Source organism: Neofelis nebulosa, chromosome 1 (assembly GCF_028018385.1).
Source record: "Neofelis nebulosa isolate mNeoNeb1 chromosome 1, mNeoNeb1.pri, whole genome shotgun sequence".
Taxonomy (NCBI): Eukaryota; Metazoa; Chordata; class Mammalia; order Carnivora; family Felidae; genus Neofelis; species Neofelis nebulosa.
In genome coordinates this window covers 173,241,081-173,253,735 of record NC_080782.1, presented here as the reverse complement: position 1 = coordinate 173,253,735, position 12,655 = coordinate 173,241,081, and the positions used below count along the sequence as shown (strand labels likewise).

At 39.8% G+C, this 12,655-nt stretch overlaps 1 protein-coding gene across 7 annotated transcripts in view; it reads left to right on the top strand.

Moving 5' to 3' along the window:
* UBAC2 (UBA domain containing 2) overlaps positions 1 to 12,655 on the top strand; it is a 266,972-nt gene that overhangs the window by 188,386 nt on the left and 65,931 nt on the right. For all 7 annotated transcript variants that reach the window (XM_058744182.1, XM_058744171.1, XM_058744155.1 and 4 more), the window contains 2 exons: positions 5,843 to 5,966; positions 10,500 to 10,547. In XM_058744182.1, the coding sequence (XP_058600165.1) occupies positions 5,843 to 5,966; positions 10,500 to 10,547 (172 nt within the window). The remainder of the gene's footprint in view (positions 1 to 5,842; positions 5,967 to 10,499; positions 10,548 to 12,655) is intronic.

The following is a 12,655-nucleotide window of genomic DNA, read 5'->3' as shown; positions in this document are numbered from 1 at the left end:
CTTCATGAGCCCACAAACCTTATTTTTATTGTTATTGAAAGTTACCAGGATTTCTTTTGCTGTACTATAAAAGTGCAGTCAATGTACTTTTCTGTAGAAGAGATAAGATGGACATTCGTGACCTGAACTGTGTTTTATTATTTTCTTCTTTCAAGTACAATTGTGAGTATACAATAGATAATAAATATTAGTGACATCAGTTGAAATAGTGAATGAATGAATTATATCCTGTTTTCCTCTTTTCTTTACTTCACCTTCATATGCTTAAGTCAGATAGGGCTTCCAGAAGTTAGCTATTCACAGTTTGGAAAGGATCAAACTGAATTATTGTTGACAATATACAGAACATATGTTGTGTCATAAAATAAGGAAAAGAGAAAAACTGGTCAGTGACTAATAACATTATGATATTTTGTGAAGTCTGTGTGTATAGAAATAGCAACGGAAATTTCTACAAAACAACCTGTATATTCGTGGTCTGAAATGTGTGCTTTTGTATTATGGGTGTATGTGGTCTAGTACTTAGTCATCATTTAAAACTATACAGTGATTAATAACTTCTAAGGAATTTTTAAACTTCTTTTATTGGTATATAAGACATGAACTGTGGTCATTAAAAATTCCTATCAGTTTTGTCTTAGTTTACATTGAAATGTAACCTCAAATAAGAACGTGGTTTCGGATTGTCTATTGTAACATCATCCTTTACACTTTTTTGGAACTTCTATAAATTAAGTACCTCAAAGAATATGTTCTGTGGTGAGATCTCTCAAGTACAACCAAAATAGAGCTTTCTTCTTATTACCAAGAGACCCACAGGCCATATTTTGCGTGTATATATGAAACTGTATGTTTTAATCCCACTAAAAATAATAAAACAAGATGCTTTTTTAAATAAAAGGCAAATTCTGGGTAGTTTGCCATTTTAAAGAGAAACTCATTTATTCAGCAAATATTTTTTAAGCAACTCCTCTCTGCCAGGCATGGTTTTAGAGAGTGGTGATAAAGCAATGAACAAAACGGGCAGAACGGGCAGAAATCCCAGCCTCTGTGGAGTTTCCCTCCAGTTGGGGAGATAGAGGATAAATAAGTCACACAGCAGATTAGGAGCTTATAGGTGCTGTGGGGAAAGGAAATAGAGAATGCAGAGTGGGGATGGGTCTGTGAGGTGGGGTAAGGGGTGCACTTTGGAATGAGGCAGCCAAGAAGGGCCTCTCTGAGAAGGAGCTCTTTGAGTAAAGACCGGAAGGGTGTGAGGGAGTAAATGGCACCACGTCTATGGGAAGGTGGCCAGGACAGGCACGCACCCTGGGGCACCAAGTGCCTGCTGGTGCCGGAGTGAGACATACCTTGTCCAGCATGGCTGGGACAGCGACAGCGAGTGGTGGGGAGGTCAAGTACAAGTAGGAGTAGAAGACCAAGTCTGAGATCTGGAATGCAGGGCCATGTAGGTCTTTGTAAAGGCTTGGGCTTTTACTCTTGTCTGGGGACTCACTGGAGGATTTTATGCCCAGGAGTGATTAACTTGCACTTTTTAACAGAAAGAATACACAGCTACTTAGTCAACTTTGTTTGAGTTAAGTAAGTTGAATTGGAACAAAACAGTTTTTGTGTATTATTTAGAATGGCAGTTTAAATAAGTCTCTGTTGCAGAGATTAATTCTGAGAGGGAATGTGTAGCTCAGGGTCTGGCATGGAATAGGAAAGGAGGTCAATTAACATTTACCGGATGAGGAAGAGAAGAATTTTCTACACAACAACCAGAATATTCTTTCAGGAAAGACGACTACATATTTGCTTGGATTTGCTCTTGGACGTATGTCTCATTCAACTACAGTCACAAAGAGGAAGTTTGTTTATAGAAAGCTATTGCCAACATTTTAAGCTATTTCCTCTATTATTTTACATTTCAAAGCTTGAAATTTCATGGAGAATAAAATTATTTTCTCTTGTGGAATTAGTAAACTTTGCATCTTTGCTGAATAATTCTTAAGACTGCTGAGTGTGCAGAGTTGAGAGATCAGCAGAGGTGATGGTTACAAAGTAGATCAGATAGTTTTCGTTCCCTAACAAACCATTCTAAACCTGGTGATGGGGACGTGTAGGTGGTTCAGTTGGTTGAGCGTCAGACTCTTGATTTCGGCTCAGGTCATGATCCCAGGGTTGTGGGATCAAGCCCTATGTGGAGCCTGCCTAAGATTCTCTCCCTCTTTCTCCCTCTGCCCCTCTCCCCCATTTGCACACACTTTCTCTCTCAAAAATTAAAAAAAAAAAAAATTGAAAATTAAAAAATAAGTCTGTGTTCATTAAAATTGCTTTGTCAGTTTTTTTATAATCAGACAAATATTGAGAGTCAATTATGTGTAAGGATTTACATTAGGTATTAGGAGGATGCAATGCTAAATAAAATACTGTGCTTTCTGACAATTTAATAGACTTTTTAAAACACTGTATAGTTAAAATGTGATCATAAAAATAAGCTCAAAATGGATTAGACCTGAATGTGAGGGCTGAAAGTATAAAACTCCTAGAAGACATAAGCAGTAACCTCTTTCACATGGGCTATACAAACTTTTTTCTAAATATGTCTTCTCAGGGAAGGGAAACAAAAGCAAAAATAAACTTTTGGGACTACACCAAAATAAACAGCTTTTGCACAGTGAAGGAAACCATCAATAAAACAATAAGGCAACCTACCAAATGGGAGAAGATCCTGCAAATGATTTATCTGATATGGGGTTAATATCCAAAATATGTAAAGAACTTCTATAACACAACACCAAAAAGCCCCACAAATAATTCAATTTAAAAATGGACAGACAACCTGAATAGACATTTTGCCAAAGAAGACCTACGAATAGCCAACAGACACATGAAAAGATGCTCAGTTGTCAGGGACATGCAAATCAAAACCACAATTGAGATATCTTAATCTGTCAGAATGACTACAATCAAAAAGACAAGAAATAACAAGTGTTGGCAGGAATGTGGGAAAAAAAGAAAGCCCTAACCCTACCCTAGATCTGAGAAAGTGGCTTCCAGAACACACAAGAAGAAAAACTGAGAACCAGCCTAGTTATCCTGGAGAAGAACTGAAACAGTTAAGAATAGGTAGTATTTCTGTAAATGAGTGTGAAGGTAGACATAAATGCAGAAGGACTAATTAAATATCTGTTTAAAGAGTACTAGAGTATCAGCTGGGTAGATGGATGCCTAGTCTGTTCTCAACCCAGCAGAAGTCTGGGGTTTTAGTCTCTGGAGAGATCCCTGAACTGCAGAATACTAGGCATACCCTAACCCCTAACCCCTATCCCTAACACCCTAACCCTGATCCCCTGGAGAGGTCTCTGAACTGTAGGATACTAAGCACATGCCTTAATTCTAACCTTAACTCTAACCCTAGATAAAAAAGGGAGTACATATGATGAGCACTGAGTAATGTATAGAAATGTTGAATCACTGTATTGTACATCTGAAACTGATATAACACCATATGTTAATTATACTACTTCAGATAAAAGTAAATAAAAAAGACTAGAATTATAGCCACTAGGTTATTCTTCTCATAATTACTATCCCATTTTGAAATAAATGATCATACAGCTGTTCAAGAATAAGGATTATTTTATGGCCTTCAATTGGATGAGGCTGCCATGCTATGCCAAGCACTGTGGCACATGCTGGAGGATCCAGGAAGGTGCATTTCCTTCCCTGCTATGGGAGGTACTCTGTCTAGGAGGAGAGCCAGATGAAGGAGGCATATATTTTTTTTAATGTTTATTTTTGACAGAGGGAGAAAGAGCATGAGCGGGGGAGGGGCAGAGAGAGAGGGAGACACAGAATCTAAAGCAGGCTCCAGGCTCCAAGCTATCAGCACAGAGCCCGATGCATGGCTTGAACTCACAGACCGCGAGATCATGACCTGAGCCGAAGTCGGATGCTCAACCAACTGAGCCACCCAGGCGCCCCATGAGTGAGGCATTTGAAGCTGATCCACTGTTCTGCCTACATACATTGGCTGCCCTGTCTCCACTGTCCTTCTTGCAAGACTGAGAAAGATTGCGTCTGTGTCTCCAGTCCTTATCCAGTGTCTGACACTTAGGTGCTCACTAGTTAGGGTTTTCCCTCTTCTAGTATTTGCTGTATTCTTGTAGATGCCTATAGATGCTGCTGCCATCTTTCAGATTTGTACTGTATGTTTGCTTTCACTCTGTTTTTGGAAGCAGAATTGAGAGGACAATGAGTGATTTTTTTTTTTTAATGATCTCTATCAGAGAAGGGAAAATTTTGTGCAAGAGGTCAAGAGCATTCTGTGTTTCCACAAAAGTGGAAATGAAAACGTTTCTTGCATTTTTTTTTTTTATGGTAAAGGTGTACTCATGCCACTCACCAAACACACAAAACAACAACAACAAAACTACAAAGGAAAAATAAAGGCTATATTGAGTCATTACGCCAAGCGTCTAATGATGAATGGGTGTGAGCGTGTTTCCAGACCACTCTCCTCATTCGTGTTTCCTGCCTAGCCCTTGCAGGAATGTGAGTGTGCAATCCTGGAGCTAGTTCCTGGAGGTTAGAGACTGCTTCTTACTCGTAGACATAGATGGAGCTCCTGTAGCTGGGCTGCTGCCTCATGTAGTGCACAGGAGATTCACTGATTGACTGAAACAGTGAAACTGAGGGAGCCTGTAGGTCAGAGGAGGGAGCTTCGGGCTGCCCAGAGGAGCTGGAGTGGTGGCTACAGGAAAGAATTGGGCTGTCACGTGCCAGAAGTGTTTCCTAAGCAGAAAAGTAGAAAGGACATTTAGGTTGAAAGAATAACTTGTGTCAGTGAATAGTCAAAAGAGCCTACTGTGCCCCGGGAGCATCTTTGGGGGTTGAGATAGTGGGGAGGAGCCAGACTGGGTGAAGGGAGAGAAAGACTACACTACATTATACTAATAAGAAACTACACTTACAAGCACGAATTGGAGGGCGTTGCTATTTCATGCTAATATTCATATTTCCTTTTTGGATCTGGGGTGCCTGTGGAAGGATGGGTTTAAATAGGGGTGTGACATGATCAGTGTTATGTTTTGTGTGTCAACAGTGTTAAGAGATAGACTGGAGAGAAACAAGACTTTAATTAGAAAGACACTTCGTGACTTTTGAGTATGTCAAGTTGAAGGTATCAAATTGAGTTTCATAACCAAGGGGAAGGACAGGCTGACAGTTTGGGGACTCCATTTTTGTAATCCATGCCATGGAATGGCTCGAGACGATAACAAGGAGACACTGGAGTAAGAAGAGGCTATGGCGAGCCCTGGAGAGGGTAGAAGAAGAGTGGCAGGAGAAATCTGGGGGACCAGCAAGAACAGGTTTTAAGGTAGGGGGAAGAAGGGGTTTGAGGAAGGAAAGGCAGGAGTGGGAAGAGTGTCAAGCGCTGTGGTGATATAGTTGGACAGTGTGAGAGGAGACTTTGGGATGTGACCATGATAGATTACGTTTGTTGCTTTTGTGAAAATCTCTTTCATTAGATTTAAGTCATTCATGGGAAGAAAACACAGTGGCAACTTTAAATTTTCTCACAATGCCCGACAATTAGTAGATGCTAAACCACCTCTGCAATAGTTTTAGGAGAGTCAATAAGTGTTTAGATAGTTAGAGTTTTCATAAAGTGTTATATATTATATAAGTACAAATTATTTCAGATGTGATGCACATGTAGAATCTAGTTTGTATATCTAAGACCATGCTTTCAGATAGAAATAAGCAGTGTTGCTTCAAATATATATTTGCTATTGGTATTTTAAGTTGAGTATTATACTATAGTGATTTTTTGTTTGTTTGTTTGTTTGCATAGCCTGGCACCTGTGTTTGCTCTGTTTGTACCATTTTACTGCTCCATACCGAGAGTCCAAGTGGCACAAATTCTGGGCCCATTGTCCATCACAAACAAGACATTGATTTATATATTGGGACTACAGGTACAGTATGCATTTTTATGTTCATGTTTCTTTAACCAGATCTTTTTTTTTGGTATGGGGGGGGATGTCTTTTTCTCATTTGATCTCCTTGAAAACAATGTTCTTTTCCCCATAAGTTTGGCTTCATGATCTATATCAAATGTTCAAAGGAAGTGTTACAGAACAAGAACATCAAGGTATATAATGTACTAGAATACTTTCATAGTCTTTAGAAATCTGATAAGAGCTTTCACTGTAATTTGTATCAGTGGAAAATATTTTAATTTCATTGTACAATTCCGTGTAAGTACCTTTTACAAATCACAGTATGAAGTGGAAACAAATGAGACCCGTCAAAAGGTGGAAAGTGGAAATTCACTGTCAAAATTAATGAGTACAGTGTTACAAATAGAGCGCTGAAGAAGAAACCAGACATGCCTTACCAACTTTATAACTTCTGTGCTGTATGGCCACTTTGCTAAGTGATTTGATTCGAAGACCTTCGAGAGTTCCTATTGTTTGATCTAAATTGGAAAAGGTTATGTTCACCAATATCCAGTGCCATTGACCTACCTCTGCTGGGTTCCAGGCCAAGTGACAGAAGATAACAGGATTTTCATTTTCTCCCTGTAATACTCCTCACTTTTCTTTCATTCTCAGAGCTTTTGATGTGAACTTTTATTCTGCTGTTCCCTGCAGCACCATGGCCTTTTGATCCACTGTTAATACTCATAACATTCCTTATCCCACATATATCAAACCGGATACTAGTGTCTCTGTCAAATGCCCTCCTCCCTCCCCTTTTAACCTTTGATATTTCCTCCAACCTGTCTAGCGTGCTGTCAGGTGTTATCAATGGTTCATCTGGGGTGAGTGTTTCCTCACCACTTTTACAACTGTTTCTCATGAAATGTATATTCTTCGTCTCTCAGCCTGCATACAGTCACTCTCCCTTATCCTTCCTAATGTATCACCTAATAGCACTTTTCTGCAGTTTATTCTTACTGCTAGGATTTGCGGTGGCAGTTTACTTTTTTAAAGATTTTAGTTTGTGGGTTTTTGGGTTTTTTTTTTGAGCGAGAGAGAGAGAGAGAGGGAGAGGGGCAGAGAGAAAGAAAGAGAGAGAATCTTTAAAAAAAAAAATGTGTATTTATTTTTGACAGACACAGAGTATGAGCAGGGGGAGGGGTAGAGAGTGAGAGGAAGACATAGAATCCAAAGCAGGCTCCAGACTCAGAGCTGTTAGCACAGGGCTCAACGTGGAGCTCAAACCCACGAACTGTGAGATCATGACCTGAGCTCAAGTCAGATACTCAACCGATTGAGCCACCCTGGTGCCCCATAGAGAGAGAGAGAGAGAGAGAATCTTAAGCAGGCTGCATACCCAGTGCAGAGCCCAACATGGAGTTCAGTCTCAGGACCATGAGATCATGACCTGAGCCAAAATCAAGAGTCAGATGCTTAACTGAGTGAGCCACCCACGCGCCCCGCATGTTTACTTTTTAAAAAGAGTTACAGCAGAAGGCAGAATGCGGTGATAGAAGAGTACCCTGGACCTGGGGCAGGAGACCCAAGTTCTAGTTTAGCAAGGAGATGAGACTTGGGTCAGTTTTGAAAACCCTCGGAGCCTCTTGTTGACTCTATAGTGCCTTATATAACTAAAGTTATAGAGCATCCTTGAGGGTGAAAAATGTTGTTTTATTAATTATGGTGTAGGCATTAAGTGGAGCATTATGGAAGGTCTTTGGAGCCAAATGGACTTTGGTTTGATTACTTGTTTTGGTAGTTATTTGCTTTGTCACTTTTCTGAGCTTCCATTTGCCCATCCATAAAGTGGGGATGATAATGTCTATCTTACAAGGTTCCTTGAAGGATTAGAGATAATACTGTTGGTTGGTCAAGATAATCCAAACAGATAGTAAGAACTAAGTCATTTGGTTCCAATATTAATTAATAATTTCTGTCTCTATTGGTTTTTCTGAGATTGTGAATGTTATCTTTTTTTTTTTTTTTTTTTTTTTTTTTTTTTTTTTTTGGTGAGGTAGAAGTTAGTATTGGGAAATAGAGGTGGAGATGCCTCATTGGCTTTTGATAACATCTAAAATCCTTACCATAAATGGCATCCAGGGTTCTTTTTGCCTATTCAGTATCAACTCCCACCACTCCCCACCTTGATGTGAATGGGGACCCCTTTTTCTCTAAGTTTCTATTCTCTCCCTACCTCCCTCCTCCCTTGACCTTCACATATGTTTCTGTGTCTTTCTGTCTCCTGCATAACACTTTTTGAAGCCAGGGACATTGGATGAATGAATGAATGAATGAATGAATGATTGAATGATTTTAATTATTATCAGAAGAGCAAAAATGTTTCTGAAGGTATCAGATGGCTTGAGAGCCAGTCACGTAATGCCCTATGCTGGGGGCTGTGGAAGATAAAATGAAGTATGAGATTTAGCACCCTTGTCCTCAAGGAGCCCAGCAGTGAGAAAAAACATACCTACTGTTAAAACATGACCAGACACAATTGGGACCAAACATGCAATAAGATGAGGGGCTTAAGAGTCCAAAGGAAATAATTTTTTATTGACGGAATTAATGATACACTCTTCTTACTCGTGTATGAGACATGACAGCTTGGAGGTCATGATCACTGGGCGGCAGAGCCAGACCTGTTGGGTACACTGCCAGCTCTCTGATCTTAGCAGGTTACTTAACCTCTCCGTTTTTATGATTAAAATAGAGTTAATAATAGAACTTACCTTGTAGGGTGATTAGGAGGATTCAATAACTTTAATATATGAAAAGCGTTAAGATCGATGCTTGGCACATAGTAAGTGCTATGAAAGTGTTAGCTGGGGCGCCTGGGTGGCGCAGTCGGTTAAGCGTCCGACTTCAACCAGGTCACGATCTCGCGGTCCGTGAGTTCGAGCCCCGCGTCAGGCTCTGGGCTGATGGCTCGGAGCCTGGAGCCTGTTTCCGATTCTGTGTCTCCCTCTCTCTGCACCTCCCCTGTTCATGCTCTGTCTCTCTCTGTCCCAAAAATAAATAAAAAACGTTGAAAAAAAAAAAAATTAAAAAAAAAAAAAAGTGTTAGCTAAAAGCGAACAAACAAAAACAAAATAAAACAATGGCAAAAAAGTGTTAGCTATTTTATTATTCTTTATATTTTTAGAATAAAACTACAGAAAAATATTTTTCCACATAGTTTTCATCCTTTTTCTTTTCTTTTTTTTTTTTTTAACGTTTATTTATTTTTGAGACAGAGAGAGACAGAGCATGAACGGGGGAGGGTCAGAGGGAGAGGGAGACACAGAATCTGAAACAGGCTCCAGGCTCTGAGCAGTCAGCACAGAGCCCGACGCGGGGCTCGAACTCACATACCGCGAGATCGTGACCTGAGCCGAAGTCGGCCGCTCAACCGACTGAGCCACCCAGGCGCCCCATCCTTTTTATTTTCAAAGTCGTTTACACTAGGTAAAAGGATTAAATTTTAGATCAAGGGATTAAATTTAAATTTGCAACCAGTGCTCCTTTCTCTGTAAGGTAGCACTAAGAACAAAATTTGTCAGCCTCCTTTTTGCCTGTACTTTGTCTTCTCTTACCTTTGTATCTCTCTTCTGTTTATGTTTCTCTCTCTCTCTCTCTCTCTCTCTCTCTCTCTCTCTCTCTCTCTCTCTCTTTTTATAGATCCTTGATAAATGTGCAGAACTTTGAGATTTCCATTTAGCACAGTGTCTGTACTTAACCCCTGGTCATGCTTCTTTGTCTAGGAGCAGAAGTCCTCATACACCCAATATAATGGTATAAATATGAACAAACAGTAGGTTCTAGATCTTTCCCTTCTCACAGCAACACTTTGAATGTCTTACGACTTTTTTTTGTTTAACCTCAGCACAACTCTCCTATGTAAATGATTTGGAAAACAAAGGGAGAGATTTTATGAGGCTTAATTCTGATTACTTTTGCATGGATTAACTTCAGTGTCATTGTCTAGTTTGCTCTTCCCTGAGTGGTCTGGAATGAGAGGCACAGCAGGTAAGTCGAGCAGCCTTGGACATGCCTGTGTGCTCACACAAGTCGGCCCGTCCAAAATTAGAGTGACAGTGATGAGAAATTAAAATGAGAGAACTGTGGAAACTAATGTCACCTGCCATTACTCAGCACCAGGCATGGGATGGTGACTACGCATTTTGTATGTTGTTGATTGTAATAATTGCTTGGTATGTGGCATTTTGCTTTGTTTAAATCAATTAGTGTCCATTTATAAATAAGAATATACTTGAATTTAACTTATTTTTCTTTGCACAGGAGTGGATTAGGTGCAACCAGTCTATTTTAGGCTATGGGAAGGCTAAGAGCTTGGTTTAAAAAAAAGAAAAAGTATATCATTTTCTTTTGAATGACAGAATTGATACTTATTAATTTTCTACTTGTTTATATTAAGAGATATACAATTACTATTTAAATGGATATCACTGTAGTTACGTAAACAGAAGTATGCTGTGACTGGCAGTTGAATTTAATTTTTAGTTGCCTTTTTTTTTTCTTTTATAGCTTTTCACCTCTGGTTCCTACATCTGGATTATAGCCATAAGTGGACTTGTAAGTGTGATTTCCCTCCCCCTAAACTCACTTTTCTGAAGCAACTTTAGGGAAAATGTCACCCTTGGATTATGGGTATATTCACTGGTCTCCAACATTCTTTTAACTGTGTCAGCTCCATCTCAGTGCTGCTTCCTTAGTAATGCAGAGGGGCCAGTTACATCAACAGTTAAGATGAAGGGGGCCAGTTTGTCTCAGTTTTCAAGGTAATTTTGATGAAAGTTTTAGCTGAGTTTCTTGTTAATTTTTTTTTTCAAAAAAAATTTTTTAATTAATTAATTTATTTGAGACAGAGAACAAGCAGGGGAGGGGCAGAGAGAGAGAGAGAGACAGAGGATCCGAAGCAGGCTCTGTGCTGACAGAAGAGAGCCCAGTGCGGGGCTCGAACTCACAAACCTTGAGATCATGACTTGAGCCTAAGTTGGACGCCTAACCGACTGAGCCACCCAGGCGCCCCTCAAATTTTTTTAAGTCTATTTATTTATTTTGAGAGAGTGTGAGCAGGGGAGGTGCAGGGAGAGAGGAAGAGAGAGAATCAGATGCAGGCTCTGTACTGTCAGCGTGGAGCCCGATGCAGGGCTCGAATTCATAAACGGTGAGATCGTGACCTGAGCTGAAATCAAGAGTTGGACCTTTAACTGACTAAGTCACCCCAGTGCCCCTCTTGTTACTGTTTTTTAAAATTACCTTAGCAGTCGAACTCAGAGTAGAAAAAAAATGACAGAAAAAATTGAAGTTGGACTTACTAAAAATAACCAGAGATGTTCTTGTTTTGTGAAGAGACATTGTCATGCAAGGGGAAAATAAGGCAAAATGGAAAGTCAGGTGGACTAGAACTGGCAGGAGAATCGTCTGGGTGGTGGCCAGAGAAGGCGGCAGAGATGAGCTGAAGGGTTTGGGCTGCGTCCTCACCTGTGCACTGGAATGGCTTCATCCCACCCGTCCCCTGCTGTGCTATTTTATCAAGCATTTGTCTTAAACTGTATTCATGAGATATTTAAAAAGAAATCTAGAACGTGAAGTTGTTTTATTTTTCATCCATAACTTAAATTTGTACTCCCAAGCTTATATAAAAATAAGTTTATAATTAGTGTGTATGGAATATAGTTTTAATTTTTTTCTTGGGGAAGATTGATGAAGTAGGGATTCATCGTGATATATATAGCATCACCGGGAAAGGATTTGGAAATAACCATGCACTCAGTCCCTGCAGACTTTTTCAGTGTTATGATTTAGTCTTATTTCCTGGTGGGTGGGATTTGGGCCCCTGTGTTGTTACTTTAGACCTGCTCACCTCTCCTTCCTTTATGCACTCTGTACAGTTTCTTCTGTGTGCTCATTCTTTTCATTTACAATTTAGTCCTTCGTTCTCCAGGCTGCCAGCCCACATCCTGAGGGTTGAAGTCACTTTGTTTCCGCCTCCAGAAATACCTGTCTCAGGCACCCAGATAACACAGGCCCACAGAGCTGACCTCCATTAGGTGGTCTTCAAACCATCCAAGCCTCTTGTGTTCCTAAGACTTCATAGTGACTGGTGACAGTGTGGGATCAGACTGCATCTGTGGGGCATGGTCACCAAGCTGTCTCTTAATCTCCTAATCTCCTCCCACTTGAACTGTCAGTTTGATTAACAGCTACTTCACTAGCCTGCAAACAATAGATAGTGCCATGCTCTCATAATAAGAGCAGCATGATGGTCTACTATTTCTTTCCTGATACATTTTGTTTCTTTTAGCAGTAAATGGTCTTGAGTCCTGTTTTCAGTATTTTCCTGAAGCATTCAAGAATTTGAGAAGTACCGGACTGACTATATGCTATTTCACTGTGCTGGTTTACTATTGATTGGGTCGTATTATCCAAACCCTTCTTTAATCACTCATTATGTGACATTTGTTTTGAAACATTTCATTTTGTTTCTTTATTGTTTTCAGACTTCTGGTTTTAAATCAAGTGCTTGCTATCACCCCAGAAAGTTTCATTTTGTGGCATTCAGTGCTCTAGAATTGGAGGTTGCATTTTTTCATTTCTTTGTAGTCTTTTTAAAATCTAAAATATGCGTGTTGTGATCACAGTCTTTTCCAGTACATGTTTAACAGGTAGTAGGTACT